This window comes from Medicago truncatula, chromosome 8 (assembly GCF_003473485.1).
Source record: "Medicago truncatula cultivar Jemalong A17 chromosome 8, MtrunA17r5.0-ANR, whole genome shotgun sequence".
Taxonomy (NCBI): domain Eukaryota; kingdom Viridiplantae; phylum Streptophyta; class Magnoliopsida; order Fabales; family Fabaceae; genus Medicago; species Medicago truncatula.
In genome coordinates this window covers 35,476,903-35,503,536 of record NC_053049.1, presented here as the reverse complement: position 1 = coordinate 35,503,536, position 26,634 = coordinate 35,476,903, and the positions used below count along the sequence as shown (strand labels likewise).

Genomic DNA, 26,634 nt, shown 5'->3' with positions numbered 1-26,634 from the left:
CTCCGTCTTCTCAACAGGTGTCAGATGCGCATGCATCTGTGCTTCTCCCTTCAATGCTTCAACACACTTTTGTTGAATTAGAATTTCCCTCATCTTTACCTTCTGCAACCCGAAGTTGTTACTAACGGTAAACTTTTCAATATCCCACTTCGAACCCATGATACCTGGTTATTGATTTGACCTTTGCCCCACGGTGGGCGCCAATTGTTGTGAAAACGACACCAATAAAAAACTTGATGCATAGAGCAAATTAATATCAAGTAATCAAATCAAGCGAGTAGCAAATAATTAAAACAAAAGTAAACGGCAAGAGATAAAAGGAAGAAGGAGAACACAAAATTTTTTTTACCCAGTTCGGTTTAATGATGACCTAGTCTAGGAGAGAGAGCAGCTCTCCATTCCACTATAATGATATGAGTTTCTTTACAAAGAGATATTGAGTTACAAGAATCAGTCTTCAAACCTAATTCTACCCAAGTCCCAGCCTCTTCCCGTGACCAAGAGACTCAATCCTAATAGTGCTTTGTTCAAGGTGAATCAAAACAATCTCAACCCTAGTGTTGTTGCCAAGAGAAATTCTCTATAAACCCTAGTTTGTATGTTGGCTTCTAAACCATGTTTTCTACACAATGTTTTGTTTCTACACACGTAATCATCTAATACAAGGTTTATATTTATAGTGGAAAGCATCCCTCATAAAAAGGAACAAAATCAGACCCAAAAATACGATCTGTTTTTTCTGCATCAGCGCAAAATCGTGCTCCGATTTTTCCAGATCGGGCTCCGATTTTTTACGAGAGAAAAGTTTCAGTTCTGATCCCAAAAATTATGCTCCAATTTGATAGCTTCCCAACCTTCAATTTTGAGTCACTTTCAACATGTTTATTATCACAACACATTCCTTATTCCTCTCTTCCTTGTTGTTTACTAGTTAGTGCTTATAAATAGGCTTGAGGAGGTAGTCAAATTGTAACTAACTACCTCATTAATACTATTACTCGTTATCATTAATACAAGAGTTTCATAGCTTTCTGTCATCTTTATCTGTGGATACCATGTTTCATAACACATACCATTGTTTCTCCGACTTTAGATACATACTCTTTTGTTGTTTCTATTGATCTCTTCTTTCTTTGATCAGTTTAACCAGCCCCTTCTATCCATTTTCAAGTTTTTACAAACTTCTATTATTGGCAAATAAATAGAAAACCACAAAGACGCTCTCCAATAGATCATTATGAATATTTCAAAATGACTCTCAACTCTTTCAAAGTTTACACATATTAGTCATTCTGACTATTAAATATTAATCCCTAATAAAAAAAATTGAGTCATCTTTTTCTTGTTTTCCCTTTACTTACATACAAAAAATGTAGTTAGATTTAAACTAAATATACAGGTTAATATCAAGGAACCTTTACCTACGGACAATTGAAATTTAGTGACAGTTTTTGTCCGTCGTTAGAAGTCAATTTTCTTGTTTCTCTCAAAAAATTGGGCCCCAAAATTTTGAGACCCATTGGCCTTGTTGCACTCCCTAAGGGCAGATCCTAAATATAGAAGTTAAATCGATAGAGTTGTTAAAATACAAGAACTTCACACATAAAAACTGCTTAAAATGATCGACCAATTTAGCAGTTTAATAGAGTCACCGTTAGAGATGATTTTGAAATATTCATAATTGGGCCGGTCCAGGCGTGTTCCAAAGCTACCTGCACATTTAGTGTTTAGTTACTAATTTTAGGGAGGGGGGAATGGTCTGAGATGCTAAATGTTAGGAGAAAGCAGTTGAAATTATTATGTTTGTATTTGTGCCACTCACATGGAATTATGGTTAAAGCAAGTTATTCATTCAGAATCATAAAAACAAATCTAGTCTTCCTTGAGATCCCTTCCTCACTCTAGTTGGGAAATAAACAAGTTATTCGTTTGGTGCTTTCATTGTCACAAGTTAGTTTTTTCTATTCTATTTCTGTCAAGATTGTGTGTGCTTGAAATATTAATCTTAGATTGCAAAATGTGATACTGTTTTTTAAGGATGTCAAGTTAATCACAACATGAAGTGTGTTTAGGGAAGCATTTTAATTTGGCAGGTATTACATTGACAATATATAATAAACCTTGATAATGTCCTTTATTTTATAATCACCGTGATAATATTCGTGAGTATATGACCAGTTGGTTGTTAAATTTTGGGGGATTCGGCTTAATTAAGAAAATCATAGAAAGGTTGATATGGCATTGGCAATACAATCCATGCATGTATATATGTAATATTAATCATTGATGAATAATTACTCACTTTACGGTCCAAACATTAAAATGAGTTGCTTACTTTAGAGGAGTCAGATCCAATTTTGGTTCTAATAGGTGAAACGACACTAGATAATTTTGTTGGTGATGTTTTCAATGCTGTCAGTCTAGACAAATTTCTGTGTGAAATGCATCTGTTATGAGGAACTAAATGTTTATATTTGTTTAGTTATCAAAAGTCTTTTTCTATGTATTTTAGTTACAATCAGAAATTTAGAATTGTACGTTTGGATTGGTGCAGTTTTGTGTTGCTACGGAGTTTGGAAACAAGTCATTTAAAAACATGGAAAATGTTGCTCCCGATGTAACTCCAGTTGAACCTATTCAACAGGGACAATGGGAAAGTCTGCTTTTGGACTTAATCCGTAGAGTTGAAGAGATCGAGACACCTCGGCCTGCACGTGCTGTTGAACCTCAGCAATGTGAAAGGATCACATTTCCTATTTCAGTGAAGCAGGTAATAAATTATTCACCCACTTTCTGGTCTAATCCAATTTATCATTTTCCCTCATATTTTTTATGTTCTATTTCCTTCATGTGTATGCATAGCCCGGTCCCCGTGATCATCCGATGCAGTGCTTTATTCGGAGGAACAAAATGAGAGAATCATCACTTCAAACATTTCAGTTGTACTTAGGTTTGGGGCCATGTAAGTATTCGGTTGCTCCAACATTCCATCTCTTTTTCTAAGACAATGAACATCAATTTTCAAATTTCTCATCTTTGAGTTACTCTTCAAGCTTGCATCCATGACAGTGAATGTTGAATTTCAACAAACTTGCTCTAAAGTTATGAGTTTTATTATTTATTTATTGTCATTCAGATTGTGATTTTTAAGTTACTCTTCAAGCTTTCATTCATCGACAATTTTTCTCTCTCTTTATTTTTTTGCATCTCATGAGCTAAGTGTTTAAGCATCTCTTTTTTGGTTTTCTTGTAATTGTATAGCGGCGAATGAACCTGATAAGTTGTTATTAACCGCCAAAAGGACAGCAGGGTTGAACTTTGTCATATTCTTGGCTGCAGACAATTTCTCTCAAGCCAGCAAATGTGCTGGTAGAGTGAGGCAAGTTTTGGTGGATAGAAACATTTATTTACCCTTCTATTCTATCGATTTTTCATCCATCCCCTTATAATCTTCACAACTTGATTTTTATACAGGTCCAATTTTTGGGTCAACAAGTTCTTTGTATACGACAATCAACCTCCAGATGATGCTGCAGTTCAACCAAATTGTCGATCAAGCGGGATATTTAATAATAAGGTATCACCGTCTCCAAAGAATTGTCGATCAACATACGGAAGAATTGCTCCAACATGTAGCCGTCTTGTTAGCACCATTTCCAAAGACTACTCGCCAAGAAGAATACATTGCATCATGAATTCTATACCTGTCTCAGCTATTCATAAAGGGGGAAGTGCCCCGACATTAACATCGTTACCTCTAGTATCTGATGAAACATTTTCTCCTTCACCAACACTGAAGGGGAAAACTCAAATGAGAGATTCATCCTCTGCAAGCCAATCAGAGCTACCAGGACTGAGTGAGCACTTGACACTCAAGCAAGGCTCCTAGATGGGATGAGCAATGCAAGGGTTGGCACCTAGACTTCAAGGGACGTGTTACAGTGGCATCTGTGAAAAACTTTCAATTTGTAGCTGCTGTTGATCCATCTCATAATGTCTCTCCTGAGGAGCAAGAAAGGGTAATCTTACAGTTTGGAAAGATTGGAACGGATATATTCACCATGGACTACTCTTATCCACTCTCCGCCTTCCAAGCCTTTGCCATCTGCTTGGCTTCTGCCTTTTCCGCGCCCTAAACTTATATCAGCATATCTTTTCATCTGCTAAATCTCTTCTGTATCTTAGTGGTGTTGGATCAAGAAATTCAAAACTCTTTCAAAATTTATTTCCTTTACTTATGCCCGAAAGTGTTATAGGAAATTGGAGTCAAGAAATAACTGAGAATTATTTTCTTTCCGGTTAATTTGAAGAGGTGTTGAACAAAATACTTGGTGCAGAGAAATTAAATAGAAAATTTAACGGGGCCATTTATACTGATTGTATGGAAATTAATTCTTTAAAAGCAAATTTGATATACTGTCTTATGCATTTTCATAGAATAGTGTTTTTTGCATTTTCATTCCGATTCTACAACTGCAAATTTGCCATAGAATATGAACACACAAGTTGATAATTTTGAGTTTTTCATCGAATATCTTTTCAACTGCATATTATAGAGAACTTCAACAATATTGAAGAATTGTAAATTAACATTGAATTGAGTTACAAGAGTGCAATACATGTATATATACAACAGCTCAACCGGATACGATGAGTTTCATTAATTCAACAGTTGATTATTATCATAGTATATTAATAATCAAACACGGACAGCTCAACCGGTTTAAGCTAAGTGATAAGGATTAGAGGTTCTTTCAAATGTGGATGCATAATGTCTCAATTCATAGTCAATTTTTTATTTTATTTTATTTTTGAACAAAATCATAAAATACTTTTATATTTATTCGTATTTTTTTGAAGATGTCAAGTCTCCAACTGAGAACTGCAAGGTGCAAGAGTAAATCCTGCAGCGAAATGACCTACGAGAAATTGGCCAACTTATTTAACATAGCTGATTTATTTATACTCTCGTTATTTCAACATTTGAACGAAACTTATTTTATTATTGAAAAAACATATATTTAATTGGGTTATAGTAATTATCTAGAGTGAAACCCGCGACAAAAGAACAAACTCTTATTCGTTTATTATCACAACACATTCCTTCTTCCCTCATTTTTGTATATTTAGAAGACAATTTCAGAAATCATATGCTTGAACCAAGCACCATCCATTGTCGATATCTGTGAGATGAGGCCATCAAGCCATGGAGAATTCCTCTCTTCCTTGTTGTCTTACTATTACTAGTTAGTGCTTATAGATAGGCTTGAGGTAGTTAAATTGTAACTAACTTCCTCATTTGTACAATTACTCATTATCATCAATACAAGAGTTCTGTAGCTTTCTCTCATCTTTATCTATGGATACCATGTTTCATAACACATACCCTTCTTTGATCAGTTTAACCAGCCCCTTCTATTCATTTTCAAGTTTTTACAAACTTCTATTATTAGTAAATAAATAGAAAACCACAAAGACGCTCTCCAATAGATCATTATGAATATTTCAAAATGACTCTAAACTCTTTCAAAGTTTACACATATTAGTCATTCTGACATAAGGTATGGACTAAATTGATAATGAGTGGTTAAATACAAGCAGGGCTGGCCTAATCAAATTGGAGACCCTGCTCAACTATTAAATATTAATCCCTAATAAAAAAAATTGAGTCGTCTTTTTTTTTTGTTTTCTATTTACTTACATACAAAATTTAAGTATATTCAAACTAAATAGACAGGTTAATATCAAGCAACCTTTACCTACGGACAATTGAAATTTAGTGACAGTTTTTGTCTGTCATCAGAAGTAAATACTCTTGTTTCTCTAAAAAATTGGACCCCAAAATTTTGAGACCTATAGGCCTTGTTGCACTCCCTAAGGGCCAACCCTATCTATAGAATTTAAATTGATAGAGTTGTTAAAATACAAGAACTTCATACATAAAAACTGCTTAAAATATATCGACCAAATTAACAGTTTAATAGAGTAACCGTTAGAGATGACTCTAAAATTAGTTTAAAATTAGTTTAAAATATATAGACCTATAGGCCTTGACACTCATAAAATTAGTTTTTAGTTACTAATTTTAGGGAGGGGGAAATGGTCTGAGATGCTAAATGTTAGGAGAAAGCGGTTGAAATTATTATGTTTGTATTTGTGCCACTCACATGGAATTATGGTTAAAGCAAGTTATTCGTTCAGCAACACAAAAACAAATCAAGTCTTCCCTGAGATCCCTTCCTCACTCTAGTTGGGATATTAACAAGGTCAGAAGTTAGTTTTTTTCTATTCTATTTCTGTCAAGATTGTCTGTGCTTGAAATATTAATCTTAGATTGCAAAATGTGATACTATTTCTTAAGGATGTCAAGTTAATCACAACATGGAGTGTTTTTAGTGCAGCATTTTAATTTTTCAGGCATTACATTGACAATATATAATAAACCTTGATAATGTGTTCTTTGTTTTATAATTACCTTGATAATATTTGTGAGTTATTATTATGAAGATGAGTATATGACCAGTTGGTTGTTAAATTTTGGGGGATTCGGCTTAATTAAGAAAATCAAAGGAAGGTTGATATGGCATTGGCAATACAATCCATGCATGTATATATGTAATACTAATCATTGATGAAAAATTACTCGCTATACGGTCCAAACATTAAAATGAGTTGCTCACTTTAGAGGAGTCGGATCCAATTTTGGTTCTAGTGACGCTGGATAATTTTGTTGGTGATGTTTTCAATGATGTCAGTCTAGACAAATTTCTGTGTGAAATGCATCTGTTATGAGGATCTAAATGGTTATATTTGTTTAGTTATCAGTTACCACGAGTCTTTGCCTTTGTATTTTGGTTAGGATAAGAAATTTAGAAGTGTGCATTGGATTGTGCAGTTTTGTGTTGCAACGGAATTTGTAAGGTGTCGAAACATGTCATTGAAAAGCATAGTTCAAGAACCCAAGGGAATTAAAAATGGAATATCAAAGCAGGGTCCTGAGAGCGAGCATTTGCTCCATCGGATAGTGTCGCATCTTGCTATGGATTCACTTCCAATTAAACCTCTTCCAAAGGGAGAATGGGAAACTCTACCACGTGAATTGCTTTTGGACATAATCCGTAAGGTTGAAGAAAGTGAGACATCTTGGCCTGCACGTGCTGTTGTTGTCGTCTGTGCTTCAGTATGTAAATCATGGAGGTCCGTCACAAAAGAGATCGTCAAAACTCTTCAGCAATGTGGAAGGATCACATTTCCTATTTCATTGATGCAGGCAATACATTAATTCTTCACCCACTTTCTGGTCTAATTCAAATGATTCTTATCCCTCGAGTTTTTTATGTTCTCTTTCCTTTATGTGCATGCTTAGCCTGGTCCTCGTTATCATCCGATACATTGCTTTATAAGGAGGAACAGAAGAACTTCTACATTTCTGTTGTATCTGGTGCAGTGTAAGTGTTTCATTGCAAAAAAATTCCTTACCTTTTTCAAAGACAGTGAATATCAATTTTCAAATTTTTCATCTTTAAGTTACTCTTCAACCTTGCCTTCATGACTATGAATGTCGAATTTCAACTTACTTGCTCTAGATTTATGGATTTTATTTATTTATTGTCATTCCGATTGTGGTTTATTGTCATTGTCAGTTTTTCTCACATGTGTTTTATGACGTACGTATTTAAGCAACTTGTTTTGTTTTGGTTGTAATTGTATAGCGGAGAATAAGAGTACTAAGTTGTTATTAGCTGCCAAAAGGATAAGAAGGTCCAACTTCGTCATATCCTTGGCTGCGGATGATTTTTCTCGAGCAAGCAACAAATATGTTGGTAAACTGAGGCAAGTTTTGGCGATAAAAATATTGATTTACCCTTCTAACGGCATTTCATCCTGGTCCTTATAGTCTTCACTTACAACTTGATTTTTATACATATGGCAGGTCAAATTTTTGGCGCACCAAGTTCACTATATACGACAGTCAATCTCCATTATTTGATGAAACTCTTTCTTCTTCACCAGCACTGAAGGGAAAACGTCCAACGAAAGATTCATACTTTGCAAGCCTATCAAAGCTACCAGAATTGAGTCGAGGCTCATTCGAGACCTTTATACTAAAAAACAAGGCTCTTAGATGGGATGAGAAGCACAATGGTTGGTGCCCTGACTTCATGGGCCGTGTTAAAGTAGAATCTATGAAAAACTTTGACCTTGTAGCTGTTGTTGATCGATCTCATAATGTTTCTCCAGGAGTGCGAAAATGGCCAATCTTGCAGTTAGGAAGCGCGGATGGGAAAGATATCTTCTTCATGCACTACACTTATCCATTCTCTGCCTTCCAAGCCTTTGCCATCTGCTTGATTTGTTGCATATAAATTAAAAACGCGCACAGTTTATCAAGCACCAAGAACTGTGACATGCCGGTAAAAACATAGTTCGCCCAAATGCAATTTCCACTTTTTTGGGAGGGAAATGTATTGTTAGCATAGGTGTAAAGATTCACCTTCTACTTGTTACAAACTTCTTATGTGAGACTCATCTAATACTAGAATTTATTAGTTTGAAAGTTTAAATTGAAGGGTGTAGCAACACTTAACGTGGGAGTAGTTTTATTCTATTAGCCTTTTTTAATTGTTAATCAAATCAGTAATTTCTTTAAAAACAAGTTGTAGCTTCAATATTAACATAAAAAAAATAAAATAAAAAATAAAAAATTCAGACTCTTATTTTTTGTCTTTTAATATTTCTAGTTCTTTTTATGGTTATTGAAAACTGATACCAACTGAATGTTTTGTGGTGAAAGTGGCACTGTAAATTGTAATCTATTGTTAGGAAATCAGCTTGTCCTAGTTTGTAGGCATGATATCATTGTGAAGGGAGGAGATATTTTTCTCTCCTTTCACCCGGTGTTCTTCAGAAATAAAATAAGGTTAGTAGACTAATAATTGGAGTCCACAAGTCCTAACTCAACTGACAAAAATACCGAAATTGTCAGGACGGAGATTATGATCGTAGGGTTGTATCTGAGGCAGGGCGAGGAGGGCGACCGCCCTAGGTCCCAAAAAATAAGTTTAAAATTTAAGCCCCAAAATACAAAATTAAGGGTCCATTAAGTAAAATAAATATTAGGGAATGCCAAAACCATATACATTTTAATTTAAAAGGGACATATTCGGGAATTGAATATCACATTTTCTAACGTAATAAAAACTATCATCTTCAAGAAAATTATTTTCACACTTAGGAATTCAAGTGAAAATATATGTATTTTCTTCTTGTAAGCTTCATCGTTTGAGTATTTTGCACTTTGATATATTATACCTCTTGCATTATAATATATATGTAGCAACTGAAATTCTGGTTGCAATTTATATAGTGGATTTAGCACATGATAACTTCTCATTGTTGTTGTTCCTACAACGATCACATCAATATTTATCAAGGTTTACCAACTTCCCAAACTTTCTTGAGTTGATTCTTTGTTCCTGATTTCATCATTATGTTAGGAGCTTCAACTTAATCTTCTTTTTGTCTCCTAAAAGGGATATTTTGCATCTTGTACATTACATGGAATTTTGACCGGACAATTCAACATTGGTAGGGATTCCTAACTTATCACATATTTATACCAAATTATTTCAAAGCAAAGATGCTACACCAAGTCAAATAAACACATTTCATGTGCGGTTGATTTGAATATTGGTGTATCAATATGTAGTACAACACTTCTAATGGAAGGCATGTTTGGTACACGTTGTGTGTGGTGTGTGTGTGTGTTTTGATCGGTGTTGCCTAAGGCGTATGGTAAATTTGGTTTCGAATTAAAGGGGTCATAAATGTGATTTCGCACTTGCTTCAAACTATTGTTGATCTGCTCGAAATGTTTCAGGTCTTTCATATTTGATGGGCCAGAGATTCAGTTCTTAATTAGATGTCTAAATCACAATTGATCGTTGCTGCTACTACTACTCAACTATATAATTAGCACTACGATGTTCCATTTACATACAAAGTAATTGGAAACAATTAGGCCAAGCGACCAGATAATATTGATCATAGTGTAGCGTTTTTGTGTTTTAGAGCGAATTCAACTTCAACGCTGTAAATTTTAAAAGTGTGTGATCACTCCTTCAACTTTAAGGAAGTTCACCTACTAAGTCCTTCAACTCCTCTCACCAAATTAAGATACTCAACCATAAAGTTACCTCGTTTGATTTTCCAAGTTTCTCTCTCATAAAACTCACTAAAAAAATGAAGAATAGAGTTTTACATACAGCTCAGATCTCGAGGAATAGTGCCACAATTCCTAACCATCGTGCCACGATTGCAAGTTCTTGAGCAGTATGAACTGACCATTGTCCAACAATCGCGTCAAGATTTCATGCATATGTGCCACGATATTTCTAGTGGCTCACCCAAGATGGTCAACGTGAAATTATGCCACCATGCCCAAACCACGTGCCACATTTCACATATTCTTCAAGAACGGTGCTATATATCACGAATATAGCACTCACGAATTTTTCACGAATGCAGTTTTCCTTTCCAATAAAATATTAAAGAAATGGAACCGCCATCATTTTGCATCTGTGAGTAAAAAAAGAAAAACCAGTTTGTAAACTAACCACTATTAAGGCTCAAGTATGTAAAGATATATATCATGAAATTCTCTTCTTGGTTTTATCCACTTTCATTTCATGTGTGCACGTATTTCATGATTCTTGTTGAAATGTTTGTTTTAATAGTAAACTAAGTATTTATCCGGTGTTGTTCGGGTTAGATATATTCAAGAAGATCAAAAATTTCTATGTATGATATCCACAAATAAATTTTATCACAGATTGGCATGTGACGAATATCTTAATAAATACACACAAATATAATAAAATAAACCATATTATAAATACTCGTAAATTTATAGATGCACATAGAGATAAAATTAAAGGAATTTAGTAAAAATATTAACACATATAGAATAAAATTAACTTTTTTAAGTTTTCGGACTCAGATAAATCCATATTCGTTATTAAATTAATATAATTATACAATTGTTATGTTACATAAAATAATGTATAATTGGATCTCCAAATTAAAGATTTTTGTTCGATTAATAATTTGTGAATACCTGGTTTGGAGTTATTGAACTTCAGGAACAACATCGTTAATTATTAGTTTTGAATATTATAGGGTGTGTTTGATAGTCCCATTTTTTTCTAAAAGTCCAAAATATAAAAAATAAAATGAACATATGCAAACAATTTTTAATATACAAATTAAACTTTAATTTGAAACACGTAAGAAAAGTATGTTGAGATATTTAAGCCAAATTAAATATTGGTTTTAAAAAATAGGAAAATATTAAAAATATTGTGAATAAACATGAAAGTGACACGTGACATAAAAAACATTATTTTATATATATACAATTGATTGATTGATGATGTATCGTATCTAATTTGTTAAGATATTTCTGTTACATAAAATATTAGGAATCCAATAAAAAAGTTAAGTAAAATATTTAATAAATAAGATCAAAAGTTTGTTGAGATATTCATGTCAAATTAAATATTGGTTTTAAAAAATAGAAATATAATAAAAAAAAATATAGCGAATGAACGTGGAAGTCACACGTGGCATGAAAAAACCGTACTTCATATATATACTATTGATTGATATTGCGAATAAACGTGAAAGTGACATGTGCCATGAAAGTCGAAGTGCACGTGGATGGAAGACAAAAGATCATAGATAAGTGATAAGAAAACACATTGAAAGTGTTGTTTTTGACTCAAAATTAATGTTATTTGCCAAAATCAGCGGCCTATTTGGCAAAATCGAGGCCCGAGTTTTGGCTCAGTTTGGGCGCCCGAAGTGATAAAATCGGCACCCGATTTTTGCGCTGAAGGAGAAAATAAAACGTATTTCTCAGCGTGAGATTTGTTGTAAATTTTAAGGGTTTTATTTCTCTATAAAATATAGATCAAAAAGATGAAAAAGAGAGGGTAGAAAAACATTGTTTAGAAACAAACAACAAACTAGGTTTATATAGATTTCTCTTAGCAACAAACAACACTAGGATTGAGATTGTTTTGATTCACCTTGAACAATTAGGATAGATTCTTTAGGCATGGAAATAGATTCGGGATTTTGTGTAGAATTAGGTTTGAAGACTGATTCTTGTAACCCTTTGATATTTTTTGTTGTAAAGTTACTCATCATTATAAGTGAACGAAAAGCTGCTCTCTCCCACAGAGTAGGTCAGTATTGGACAGAATTGGATTAACAAATTTTCTTTTGCTGTTTTCTAATTTTCCTTGTGTTTATAACTGTCACCCCAAGTTGTTTTAGTTGCTTGATTATTTTGCTCCACACCTGTATTAGGTGATTAATTTTAACGAATTCACAACAGAAACATGGAAACATATGAGTAATGTTTTTCTTATGTATTATTATGTATTAAACATTACTCATTCTTCAATACCAATTTTGAGTCAAATATCAACATCATTTATTCTCACAACACGACACCATCCTTCTTCCCTCAATTTGTATTTTATTTATAAAACAATCTCAGAAATCACATTTCAACCAGATCTGTGAAATGTGATTTCTAAAGCAGCCTTCAATTTTATTTTATATTTTTGGATTTTTGAAACAGCCTTCAAATCTAGTTAGTAACTAATTTTAGGAAAAAACTGTCAAAGATGCTAAATGTTAGGCGGAAGCAGTTGAAATTATAGTAAAACGTGGAAAGATGGTTAAAACAAGTTACTAATATACAGCAAAACAATAAAACACTGTCTTCTTTCCAGAGACTCCTTATTCTAGTTGGGAAATAATCAGAACTGCTAATTAATCACAAATCATTTCATTTGTTACTTTCATTATCACAAGTTAATTTTTCTATTCTATAAGGATCAGAAATTTAGAAGAGTGCATTTAGATTGGAGCAGTTTTGTGTTGCGACGCAGTGTGGAAGCATGTCATTGAAAATCATAGTCTGCAAACTCAAGGGCATGAAAAATCGACTAGGTAGCATATCAAAGAGTGTTGAGACCAAGCATAGGCTCTGTCGGACAAAGTCCCATGTTGCACTGGATGTAACTCCAATTGAACCTGTTCAACAGGGACAGTGGGCATATCTACCACCTGAATTGCTTTTGGATATAATCCGTAGGGTTGAAGAGAGTGCGACATCTTGGCCTGCCCGTGCCATTGTTGTCTGTTGTGCTTCGGTATGTAAATCGTGGAGGTCCATCACGTTAGAGATTGTCAAGACTCCTCAGCAATGTGGAATGCTTACATTTCCTATTTCATTGAAGCAGGTAATGAATTCTTCTCCCACTTTCTGGTCTGATACAAATTATTCGTATTGCTCAGTTTTTTATGTTCTCTTTCCTTTATGTGTATGACTAGCCCGGTCCCAGTGATTATCGGATACAGTGCTTTATTAGGAGGAACAAAAGAACGTCTACATTCCTGTTGTACTTAGGTTTGGAGCCATGTAAGTATTGCATTGCTGAAACATTCCATCTCTAAATTTATGGGTTTTACTTTTGGATAATGATAAATGTTACGAAGCCTTGCAGCAAGAAAGTGTGGTTGGAATATGTGTTTTTCATCAAACCCGCTTGTAACCGTTTGCTCTGGCTCATATATGTGATTTGTGTAACTGTCTGCTTAATGAGTAGAAGGAATACAAATTTTGTTATTCTTGCAATTCGTTAAGGACAAACTTCGTAATATTTAACACTTCTCTTTATTTATTTATTTTCGTTTAGGTTGTGGTTCATTGTCGACATCAACAGATTTTGTTTACTTTTTTTTTTTTCCTTCATTTTATGATCTATGTATTTAAGCAGCTTGTTTTGGTTTGGTTGTAATTGTATAGCGAAGAATGAGAGTAATAAGTTGTTATTAGCTGCCAAAAAGATAAGGTCCGACTTTGTCATATCCTTGGCAACAGACGATTTTTGTCAAGCCAGCAACAAATATGTTGGTAAAGTCAGGCAAGTTTTAGTCAATAGAAACATTGATTTACCCTTTTATTCTATTGGCTTTTCATCCATCCCTTTATAATCTTGACAACTTGATTTTTATATGTATGGCAGGTTTGATTTCGCGGGCATCGATTTCACTATATATGACAGTCAACCTCCACATGATGCTGCAGTTCAACCAAATTGTCGACCAAGTGGAATGTTTAATTCTAAGCCAGTGTCACCAAGAAGAGTTCAAGCATGTAGCCATCTTGTTAGCACCATTTCCTATAAGTTTTTCTGGAAATCGCCAAGAAGAATGTACTGCATCATGAACTCTAACATCGTTACCACTATTCAGGAAGGGGGAAACACCACGTCTCCAACATTGTTACCTAAAATATTTGATGAACCTTTTTCTCCTTCACCAGAGCTACTAGGACTGAGCCAAGGCTCGATCCAACCCTTGTTGCTCAAAAGCAAGGATTACATGAGGGATGAGCAGCGAAAGTGTTGGTGTTTAGACTACATGGGTCGTGCAAAAGAAAATGCAATAGTGCTCTCTACAAAGAACTTTCAACTTGTAGAAGATGTTGTTGATCCATCCCATAATGCTTCTCCGGTAGAGCGAGAAAGGGTAGTCTTGCAGTTAGGAAAGATCGGAAAAGACATATTCATCATGGACTACTCTTACCCACTCTCTGCCTTCCAAGCCTTCGCCATCTGCTTGACGCAAATGAGAGTGTAGCAACACTTCAAACTTCTACTTACGACAAACTTCTTATGTGAGACTCGTCTAATACTACAATTTATTAGTGTCAAAGCTTAAACTGAAGGGTGTAGCAACACTTCATGTAGGACTAGTTTTATCCTATTGTTTTATATTTTATAACAAAGTGAATTGCTTTCTTCTCAATTTTCTTTCCACATGTGAAAGATGAACTCAATTTGCTTTCCAAGAAAACAGGGACTAGTTTGTATGCATGATATGATATCTCATTGTGAAAGGCATGATATGTTTCTCTTTCATTTTCTTTAACTAATGTAACTACTGGCTTGTTTTTCTGGATAAATTTAAGGATTGAAATGGAGCGGATATTTTTCTCTCCTTCACTTTAACCAGCTAGTCCCTTGCCCAAGGTGAAACTTTTCCAAATCTAACTTTTATTTCTGTGTCCATCTCTCTAGCTATGGATATATTTGGATAAACTTATTAATAAAATGCAAAATGATATTTTGACATCCAATTCCACAATAAATTAGATGAATAACATAGTTCAAATATGTGGTTAACGCGTTGATTATTAATGAATATAACAAGGTCTCATAGCTCAATAACCTTCACTAAACACAATTAACCATGATTTTCAAGTGTATATTTAAATTCAAATTTATCAACTTGTATGTTAATATTATATGACAAAATTGAAGTTGTAGAATCAGAATTAAATGAAAATGTGAAGTTATTTTGGACTGTTTCATGTGAACAAATGAAATCAATGATACCAATTGAGTTCTTCCAAATTCTATAAACATAGACAATAATAATTCAATACATTTATGTGTGCTGTGTCAAGTTCTTAACATTTTGTTTCAAGTACTCATGGTTTTCCTAGACTATCAACGGTAAGCTTTGTTTATTTTTTTTATTTCTTTTTATCATAGTATGTCAAAAAAAAATTACATATTTATTTGTTCTTGTTTTTTTTTTTTTTAATATAGGAACCACTTGATAACACTTTGAAGATGTTGTTACAGTTAATCACAAGCAGTACATTACAAATGTTTTTTTGTTGTTGTAATAATTGCCCAAAACAGAAGAATCAATATCTTGAAATACTGTGTTTGTTTGAAACACAAAGTTTTTTTTTTTTTTTGAAGAAGTTAAACTAACCCCTCAAATTGGCACCAGAGAGAATCGAACCTGAGACCTTGAGGAGGAGCACACTTCCAGGTTCCAAGCCAATATGACAAGGCCAACCCAAGTGGGTTACTTATATTTGTTCCATGGTACTTGTATCTAAAGTTTAGATTGATGAACACAATAACATATAATTTGCTATAATTCACAATATATTATCTTGTTATAAGTTTACATTGAGAACACTACAATTTGCACAAACACAAAAAGAATCTTCAGGCATTTCGACCAAAAAAGAATAAACTAGAAGCAGCCTCTGGTAAAACTTTGAAACCACAACAAGTAAGATCATTCAAGGTGCTCATCTAAACCATTATTTCTTCACAACCTCAACATATTTTCGCCTTTTGATTTGCATCCTTAAGGCAATGCCAAATACTCACAAGCCCCTAGAATTGATCAGATTGTAATTTCTGATTGCACAAAACCTATCGGGAGACTGGATCGATAAGCTTATCTTGCATCGGAGTATAAATCACTATAGATTAATTTCAGAGGTTGAGCAACCCACGAGACGCATAATAGCATAATTGGGCTGGCCCTGCAAATAAGCCCAAAGCAGACTGCACGCACATTTAGTAAAAACAAGTTACCAGAAAGAGTCTCAGTTAGAACTAAATGTTAGGAATTGGTTTACTATGAGGCACTGAAAGTGGAATGATAGTTATTACTTCAGCAAAAATAAATAAAAAATCTACTCTTACCCGTGATCCCTCTAATTAATCACAGTCATTTCATTTGGTGATTTCATAATCAGTGTGGTTATCTGGGAGAGATCATTATCAAGCTCTCAAAAATCTTGGTGGGCAATTGCTTTCTCACTGTTTTTCTATTCCATATATTTCTGCCATTCTTTGTTTGTAATATCTATGCCAATAACATGGAGTGTTTTAATAGTTTTTAGGTATTACCGTGACCATAATAATAAACCTTGTTGATATTCTTATGCTATGAAGCACAGAAATACTCCTTCGGTTAGCCATATCCCGGTGTCGGATAAAATTATGTTATTTTCTTAAATTATTGTCGGTGTCAACGTTTCTGGTGTCTGTGTCTAAGTAAGTGCTTCATAGTTCATAAGTTATTATTTTATAAAGATGAGTATATGACCAAATGGTAGTTAAATTTTGGGGGATTTGGCTTAAGTAACAAAATCAATGATATGGCAAGACACTCTGCATGTGTATATGTCATACTAACCATTGATTACAGAATTTACAGTCGAACCTCTAAAATGAGTTGCTCATTTTAGATGATTCAGATCCAATTTTGTTTGGCTTGATGATAGATAATTTTCTATGCATTTAGCAATTTCTGCATAAAATACATCTGTTATGAGGACATAAATATTTGTATTTGTTTGGTTATCAAAAGTCTTTTCCTTTGTATTTTTATTATGATCAGATTTTAGACTTGTGCATTTGGATTGGTGCAGTTTTGTGTTGCGACAGAGTTTGGAAACATGGCATTGAAAAGCATGGTCGGAGAATTCAAGGGGACTAAAAATGGAATATCAAAGTGATAGAGTAGAGCCAATAACAAAGAAGAAATCAATATAAACCAGAGAATAGAGAATAGTGGTGAATATTATTAAGTAGATGGAATAAAGAAAAGAGTTACAAGTTCCAGAGCAAAGCTCTAACAATGTCGTACAACTTTCAATGCAAAAGTTGCTACTTTTAGATGCTTAAACAATGCCCTTAAGGCACTTGTTAACATTTTCCTTCTTTTTATTATAAGAAAATGTTAAAAAAAATATTGTTGGTTCTATTAATAAATAAGTGTGTAATTAATGTTTCATAATTTTCAATATGTGTAAAAATGTTTACGAAGTTACTATAGTTAATAATTACATTTGATTAAATAAATATCCAAGAGATTAATTATTTTAATCATTTATTTTTCAATTAAATTAAAGTCAATACAATAGTGAAGCATGTCTACATGGAATCTTGGGACTTTGACATATAAAATCCGACATCTTAATCAAATGGCCCTTCTATGTCTCTTATTAGTAATCATTTCCACTTATAGTTATTTTTATCACACTTTAGACCCAGATTCAATGAAACTTGAACATGCCTGATTTGGAAAATTAACAAAATCATTGTCAAGAACAACAACCAATGAACCAAACGAAATTGTATTAGTCATCAACCTACAAGTTTTTTCCCAACAAAACGATAAACAATAACACCAACTCTAGAACCATTACAAGGAGCATCAACATGCAAAACATCAACAAAAAAATACTTCCTAGCTTTCTTAAAAAACAAACTCTCCTTTTTCCACCTCTTCATATGCGCCATCACAAACACAATCTCCTTCTTAATCAACATCAACCTCAGCGTTTCAATCAACGGTTCATAAAGATGATCATGATACACCACATCTGAAGCTATCACAACATCAAACTCTCCTCCAATCATTTCCACGTCAGCAGCATGACCCCACCTAAGGGATGCAAACGTAACACTCCCACCGTTGGACCCCACAGCTTCTGCATTAGCTTCCGCGTTGAATTTGAGATTGGGAACGACGTGAGGGAGGTCGGTTAGGGTTACGTTTGTTCCGAGTGTGGCGGCAGCGACTATGCCGACGATGCCGGTGCCGGAGCCGAGTTCGAGGATACGTGGTGGGGTGTGGAGGGTTGAGAGGACGGTGGAGAGAGGGCTGGTGGTGGGGTTGAGGCGGTGGTTGTCGAGGAGAGTAACGAGAGAGGTGGCGGCGGGCCAGAGCTGGAAGGAGAGGCCTTGAGATGGGAGTGAGCGAATGGTGACCGTTGATTGGATCGAATGGAGGAAATGGGTTTGAAGTAGTTCTTGGTTAGGTAGTAGATTGGGTTGTACGGTGGGGAATGGGTTTGTTTCTTCGTCGGAGTCAGACATCATTTTGACGAGTATTGACTTTGTGTTGTTGTGATAGCAGCAGCCGTCGAGGATGGTTGAGGTTGGGAATCCCGGTTTTATACTTTATACTCATATTTCTAAAGTGGTTTTACTTTTCTGTCCCTTCTCTTTGAATATGGAATGGTAAATAAGACACTAGGTATGGTGTTCCCTGATCCAATTCTAAATTTTAAGAGTGGTGATAGGTGAACACACTCATGTGGTAACCCACTTTTGTGCACCTCTTACATGGTATTTTTTATTCGTTATATAGGGGCAATTTTGTCCAACTACAAAAAATAAGGGGCAATTCTGTAACATTCCCAGACAAGTCATTTCTCTCCTCTTCACTTCGTCTTCTCCCTTATGTCTCAGACACTTCTCTCTCCGTCATCGGCATCGGCCACCGACCACCACACCGGCAGCGACGACGAGTTCTGATGGCGTTGAAATTACAGAAACGACGAGGAAAAACGACAACCACTCTCAACTCCCAACGTTTTCCTCCCTGCGTCAAACACTCGAATCTACGCCGCCACCCCAACTCCGACATCAAAACGCTCATATCTGTACCACTACTCCCAACTCGGGCGCCAAAACACGACAACCATCATTATTATCCCCGTCAAAGAAGAAAGTGTAGAGAGGGGGAGACGCCGACGGCGAAGAAAGGGTAGAGAGGGGAACTCCAGCGGCGACGACGCGGAAGAGGCGGAGGGTGATCGGAGAAGAGAAACAACTTTGCGAGGAAGAGAGGTTTTTTTTTTGTTACTGAGAAAGAAAGAGAGGTTTGTGGAGAGAGAATGATTTAATGGCTTAATAAAAAAATAATAATTTAAAGACACGAGGGAGGGTGTATATGGGGTGGTATGGGAAAAGTGTGTCCATGAATAATAACTCAAATTTTAATCGCACAATTGTTTATATTAGGAAACCCATTTGTAGGCTGGGAAGAAAACAAAACACACATTAACTAATGATGAATCATTCCGGAGTTTACCGGAAATTAAACTTGGGTTCTTCCGAATGATATCTTTAATTAAGTTTATCATTGTGGAACTCCAAATTAATAGGACCTCTTTCCTCTAAAAATCGAAGGTTAACCTAAAAAAGCACATTAATAACCAGTGAAAGTTATCTCAGTTGATTCTTACTTACAATGTTGTTGTCAACACGATAACCTCTTTTTGGGTGAAAAAATATATAAATAGAGAAATGTTAACGAGTGCTCCTGGGCACTCTTTAAGCACTTTAATTAGTAAGTTCTTTATGAAAAGTTGTGTATTGAGTACATTGGAAATTGTAATAGTTGACTTTTTAAAAGAATAATTGTTAAATTTGGTATGCTTAAAGAGTCCTCGAAAACACTCGTTAACAAGACCCATATAAATATAACTAACTGCTCCTTATATTCCTTTTTATAAGAGACAAATGGATTAACTAAAGTTGATGTATTTGATTCATAACATAGACCAAATATATTAACTTTTGGTGACCAATTTACCTCTTATAAAAAAAGACCATAGAGAATGTATGTTAGTGTTATCTTAGTTTTAAGAGATACTTTGATTTTGAGGGTCCTTAATACAAACAAGATTCACTAAATTTTCTATCATAAAAAAAAAAAAAAAAAAAAAATTATAGATTTTCTAACAAGTGTCATTAGGGCATTGTTTAAACATGTAAATGTAGTAATTTTTACATTGAGAGTTGTGTAGGTATGACATTTACATTGTTTGACTTGTATTTTCAAGATTTTTTTTTTATAGATTCTTTAAACAATGTCTTTAGAACACTTGTTAGCAAAATATTTTTTTAAAGGAAATGCTAAAAAATACTCTTAAGACATTGGTTAAGAAGATGCAAATAGAAATATTACATTAAAAAATGGTAAAAAGAGAAAAATTTAATTTTTTTAAAATAAAAATATTATTGAATTTCATACAACCAAAAAAAAATATATATACTACTTTCGATATCCTTAACCAATGACGGATCTTCTAAGGGACAGGCAGGTGCCATGACATCCCCCAGATTTCCCTTATATACTACTCCCTCCGTCCTAAATTGTAAGACGTTTTGGCCATTTCACACGTATTAAGAAATGTAATTAATATTGCGTGGGGAAGAGAAATTATGAGTTGTTTTACAAAATTATCCCTAATAAATGGTATGGAAAAGATAAATGAAATAATTGAAAGAAGAGAGAGTAATTAATAGTTAAGGATATAATAGGAAAAGTAACATAAATATTTCATTGGTATTGTAAAGCGACATATAATTTTGGCCAAATTTTTTTCCTAAAGCGACATACAATTTGGGACGGAGGGAGTATATTAGGTGTATTATATTAATAACAATTTGCGGGTTCAACACTACCTAATGTTTTTTTTACATATTTTATCTTTTACTTTTACAAATTGTATTAAAAAAAAAAAATTGGAACCCACAATCTCTTGTGGCTTTCAAAGAATTTATGCCATTAGACTAGTTATTATTTGTTGTTATTTCTTAAAACTGTTTAATATATATTCCATAGAAGTTTGATACCCCCAACAAATTTATTCAAGATCCGTCACTGTCCTTAACACTTGCACTAAGGATAACTTTTTTTTCTTCAACTCCATGAGGGCGTAGAGATAAGGATCAAAATTCTAATTCAACTTTTGTAAGAAAAATGTGGTTGGATTATTTATGAATTTATTTTAAGGAGGATTATTTAACAAATTTTATTTCTCCGAAAGAAAATAAAATAAAATATATCGTGCAAAGCCGGAGTGGGCCTAAAACTAGTGTGAATTATTGAAACGGTGCGTTTCATAAAATTAGTTTGGCGAATCCTTCTTCAAACTGAGACTATCGGCGATTAGTTCGATCAGAGACTCCACGCCGGCATCGTTACCGGCGACTGAACTGGTACTTCCAGATCCCTAAATCCTTCTGAACACAGTGTTCTTTGTATAGTTGATCCTATTCATCTCGCGATTCGCTTCATTTTCATAATTCTCATTTTTTGCAGAAGTTAATAACAAGATGATAAGCGCAGTGCTTGTGATGAACACACAAGGGAAGCCTCGTCTCGCTAAATTCTACGAATTTCGGGTCCATTTCTCTTAATGCCTTTGCCAATTTTATTTCAATTTTTTTATATGTGAATGCAATTTTATAACATTGTTTTTGTGTTGTGGTTGATCAGCCTGTGGAAAAGCAGCAGGAAATTATTCGAAATGTCTTTGCAGGTTTATCTCTTTCATCCTTGAACTATGTTTTTTTTCAGTAAACCACCAATTTCGTTCCAAACTTTTAAGGTTGCTCTCAAATAGGTCCCTAAAATTTGAATATTTCAAAAAGGTCACTGACACGAACGCTGTCAAATTTTACTTACATTAGTCATTCTGAGAGTATATTGGTGACTAATGATGTGTTTGTTGTAGCTGTGGAAGTGAAAAAAAATAAAAATAAAAGCCGTTTGCACAGAAGCTACATTTTGCAGCTTTGTTATTCTGCTTTTTCCGCATATCCAAACAATCACTAAATTGATATCAAGTGGTTGAATATAAGGACCAAATATATAGCAAGTTGTTAGAATATCTGGACCGACTTGATAGTTTAATAGAGTCAGGGGTCTTTTTGAAATGTTTATAATCTCTGGAACCTATTTGAGAGCGTCTTACAAAGTCAAGGGCTAGATTAGTGATTTTGCTCCTACTGTTTTTGTTTGTTTGTTTGTTTTGTTTTCGAACTTGGTTTCCTATGTGAATTTTGTTGCTTTTGCAGTCTTATGCAGTAGACCTGAACATGTTAGCAATTTTGTGGATGCTGAGTCCTTCTTTGGCCCGGTAATTTGTTCTTTCATTTTATACTTGCTGTAGTTTCACTCTTTCAGCTTCATAATTTTTATATCCTAATTAACATTAATGGGACATTGAAATTAAAAAAAAAATTGTGATTAGGGCCTTTTCTTGGCTTTGTTTGTTGATGTTGTATCGCACAATGTGTAAAATGATTTATGTTATTGTGCCATGTGGTTGAAAGAGGCAGTTGAGCAGAGCTAGAACTAAGTTACTTGGAACTTGTTTTCAAACTAAGTTAGATTTTGGAAGAAGGACCAATGTGGGATGTGTGCTTTATTGAGATTTAGTGACAGGCTTTTAAACCTACTGTTGATCTCATATCTCAATTATAGTAGTTTTCTTATTTGGATAGCCAATTAATGTTGGTGTTACTTTGTTAATTTATTTTAACAATCATATGCTTTTTCATAGCAAGAATATTAATTTGGTTGACTATTATACTTCAGGATGCTCGCCTTGTTTACAAGCACTTTGCAACTCTATACTTTGTGTTCATATTTGATGGGTCTGAGAATGAGCTCGCTATGCTTGATTTGATACAAGGTAGATTCCTGGACAACTTTTGTTTTTCTTTTTTGCATTGTATTAGGGGTCAAAATCCGAAGGTGACTTTTTTTATTTAAATAATTTTACATAGTAATGGGTTAATTGCAATCCCTTGGTGTTCTTGGGTTTCAGACTGTTTCTGTCTTGAGAAATTTCTCACAGAAATTACAAACATTTGACTGACAACTGAAAGCCAACATGATCCGACAATATTATATGGGAGTAGGGATATTTTAACTCCATAGATTTTTAATTGACTGTGGATAGAAATCTGTTAAGCCTGCTAATGATCTATTATAATAACATTCAATTTTAAAATTAAATAATTGTAGCGCAATGATGCAAGTGCAACACTGGTTTTACACATAATTTGTCAGGAACCCAAGAATTCGATTCCAAACAAATTCCCCAAAACTGGACAGAATTGACAGATCAAATGAATTATTCCTTTCATAACTTTCTGGTATCATCACTGAATGGAAATAATAGGAACATCATAACCTTGCACTCAACGTTACCGCAAGGGAGCACTCTCCCCTCGCTATTTATGCAGGGGAAGACCGCAATAGAAGCTGCTTTATATCTGTGATAGGTTGAGGACTCGGGGTGATTAGAGTTAAACTACAAAATTGTGGTTATAATTTTTGGAACCTTGTGGGTCTGAACTGATAATCTATTTAACACTTGGAAACTTAATAGAAGGTGTCATAATAAAACTTAGCTGACAAGAGAGAAACTTTTCTAGTACTTCAAACATACCGTACTATCCAAAAGCTAACTGAAATAATTAAATAAAGTTTGAAAGCTATTCCCTGTAAATATTACATAAAATAGTAATTATATAATTATAATTCACACTCCCTAAAGGGGAACCTTGGCACAACAGTTGGGATTGTTTCCATGAGACCTGCACATAGTAGGAGTTTGTGTTGTCAAATATCGGCCATGGAGGCACCGTGGCAGATTGTAGTGGCAGATTTTTTGACAACCACCATGGCCAATCTGTGAAAGACGGCGGTGCCTGTGCCGCTTTATGGCGGCTTTATATGGCAGATTTTTGGCTTTCCTCCATGGTCTACCTTCAATGACACTTGTAGGAGATTTATAATATCAAGCTTCCCTTTTCACGATTAACTTTACATATCTTGAATCAAACACCCATTGGTATTCAATGTCGAATGCGACGTAAACCTTGGGAAAAGTACAAAAGTTTGAAAATCTGCTGCATATCATCTATAACCTGTAAGTTAGAGAGGTTTAGAAGTGTCGTAACATTGTTTAAAAGAGTGAATGTTATTAACCGACAATGTTAGCATTGTTCAAAATGGCAAAGATATGATTGGGTTTACCTATTAATTTGATTAAAAGATAATTCTTTTGACGGTGGTTCCCATTATTGATCATTCCAATCTCTAGTAGACTGAAATCCACATATGTAGTAGACCAAACATCATTTTCATTTGATGTCACTTAGTTGTTTTCGTACACAATAAGCATGCAGACAGAATTGACAGATCAATTGATGATATGCAGCAGATTTATATTCTAGATTTTTTTATTGAGAAAAAAGTTCTGGGGTAGGTAAGTTATTAGTTCTCATAGATAAGCTTGGAAAATGTTGTTGATTCTAATGCCAAATTAGCACAAAAACACACCTTTTTCTGAAAAACTTGATTTGAATTATTATTTGAGCTAAATGTTTTTGCGATTTTGCAATTTTTACTTTTGGAGCTGTGGAAGTCAACAGTTTTTAGTAATCTATTTAACTTAATTCAGTCATTTTATCTAACCATTTCAACTGTATTGCATGTTTTATGAAGTATTCTAGTCGAATAATTATTTGCATTATGCAAGACCAGTCATATTTTGCTACTGCAATTTTACATGATTGTTAATTTAGTGTGGCGATTTGCTTACCTTGCCCCTTTCTGCCTTCAGTCTTTGTTGAAACACTGGACAAATGCTTCAGAAATGTTTGTGAGCTTGACGTAGTGTTCAACTATAGTAAGGTAAGGTTGTTTGCTTTGTGCTCTTGACTATAAATCATATATTCCGTATCAGTCGTCATAAACTGACTTGATATAGCAATCTAATTTATAGCACCAATGAATTAGAAATTGTATTATGATTTAGGGTAACATATTCTGCTGCATATTAATGGATTTTCTGGAGTTTGATTTGTTAAATTCTCAAACAAATTTTTGTTTCGAGCTGCCCCTCAGTCAAGAAGTTGACAGTACTTTTGTGATATTTTATTTTTCACTAAATATGGGTTGTTTTGGAAGCATCCTTCTGTTTTGGGAAATAAATCCACTCTTTTGCTTAATAGCTCAATAGTGTCAATACAAAAATATTTGCATCTTAAATTTCCATTTTTGTGATCCTTAAAATTGAGTTTGCCTGCAGATGCATACTATATTAGATGAGATTATTTTCGGAGGCCAGGTGTTGGAGACAAGTTCAGCTGAGGTTCTGAAGGCTGTTGAAGAAATAACAAAGTGCTCTCTCTTTCCTCTGGTTTTTAACATGGCTAATCTTTTTCACATTATAGTTAACTAGAAACTAAAGAACTTTCACTTTCAGCATAATAATAGTTTATTAAATGTTTTTTCCGTAATAGAATCATGTGAAAAATGAAATAAATTATTTTACATTTGTTTTGTTTTAATTTCACATTTTGTGGAAAACATGTACTAATTATTATATGTGAAGCAGGCTTGAAGCAGCATCCAGTGCAATCAATCTTGTTCCAAAATCCGTTTCTAGTTGGAGGTCGCGGTAGTAAAATTCCACTTAAGCTTACGAAAGGAACTATTCCACTTAAGCTTACGAAAGGAACTGCATGGTTTGGAAAACAAAGTATCTCTGTTCAGGGAAGTCGGGTTGGATGTGATTTTGTTCTTCTAACTGAAACAAAAACTGACACCCTTAACCAGCTGAGTTGACCATGGTTGCTACTGATGAGTTTGATAAGCAATTGGTGAAATTTTATTTTCCTACCTTTTATTGATCCAAGGAACAGTGTACAACTTTACTGGCCATTCAATGTTCCCAACAGATCCCAATTTTGGTTTATCCATTTGGTTGCATTGCCTTGAAATGGTTGAGATTGTATAAATATGTTCCTACATATTGTAATTCATGAAGAATATTGGATATCCAACTCTCGGAAAGAATATTGGATATCCTGTAACATACAGTAACTACTTGTGCAATTGTTAATATAATTTGGTAGATCGATTTGATGATCCTTCTATCCAATACATTGCAAAAACATCTTTGAGGATATTGGCACAATTATAATTTTTTTTGCCTAGAATGCTTATTCATTCTCTTAGGCTACCAAACTTAAATGCAATAAAATAGTTGGCCGTCCATAGGATAAAATATATAACTTGCATCAAACGAGTATGTATAAAATAATGTGTTAAATTTGTCGAAAAGAAATAATTTTG

The 26,634-nt window shown here is 34.1% G+C and overlaps 4 protein-coding genes and 1 pseudogene across 4 annotated transcripts; 4 read left to right on the top strand and 1 right to left on the bottom strand.

Annotated features, from left to right (window-relative positions):
* The first annotated feature begins 2,560 nt into the window (after positions 1–2,560).
* On the top strand, positions 2,561–4,238 carry LOC11408271 (tubby-like F-box protein 5; annotated as a pseudogene).
* A 2,693-nt stretch (positions 4,239–6,931) lies between these two features.
* On the top strand, positions 6,932–8,366 carry LOC11406729 (tubby-like F-box protein 2). The gene is made up of 4 exons (XM_024773087.1): positions 6,932–7,270; positions 7,367–7,448; positions 7,713–7,833; positions 7,934–8,366. Exons 1-4 carry the CDS (start codon positions 6,932–6,934, stop codon positions 8,364–8,366), a joined length of 975 nt encoding a protein of 324 aa, XP_024628855.1.
* Positions 8,367–12,971: 4,605 nt separating this feature from the next.
* LOC11411335 (tubby-like F-box protein 2) lies at positions 12,972–14,718 on the top strand. The gene is made up of 4 exons (XM_003629403.1): positions 12,972–13,316; positions 13,408–13,495; positions 13,883–14,000; positions 14,103–14,718. The coding sequence occupies exons 1-4, from the start codon at positions 12,972–12,974 to the stop codon at positions 14,716–14,718; spliced, it is 1,167 nt and encodes a 388-aa protein (XP_003629451.1).
* A 3,280-nt stretch (positions 14,719–17,998) lies between these two features.
* LOC11406106 (protein N-lysine methyltransferase METTL21A) lies at positions 17,999–18,875 on the bottom strand. The gene has a single exon (XM_003629402.4). The coding sequence runs from the start codon at positions 18,780–18,782 to the stop codon at positions 18,045–18,047; it is 738 nt and encodes a 245-aa protein (XP_003629450.1). The 5' UTR covers positions 18,783–18,875; the 3' UTR covers positions 17,999–18,044.
* Positions 18,876–21,537: 2,662 nt separating this feature from the next.
* Positions 21,538–26,440, top strand: LOC11411334 (AP-3 complex subunit sigma). Its single transcript, XM_003629401.4, has 8 exons — positions 21,538–21,695; positions 21,799–21,881; positions 21,976–22,018; positions 22,557–22,618; positions 23,080–23,176; positions 25,118–25,188; positions 25,586–25,677; positions 25,895–26,440. The coding sequence occupies exons 2-8, from the start codon at positions 21,813–21,815 to the stop codon at positions 25,959–25,961; spliced, it is 501 nt and encodes a 166-aa protein (XP_003629449.2). The 5' UTR covers positions 21,538–21,695; positions 21,799–21,812; the 3' UTR covers positions 25,962–26,440.
* Positions 26,441–26,634: the final 194 nt, after the last annotated feature.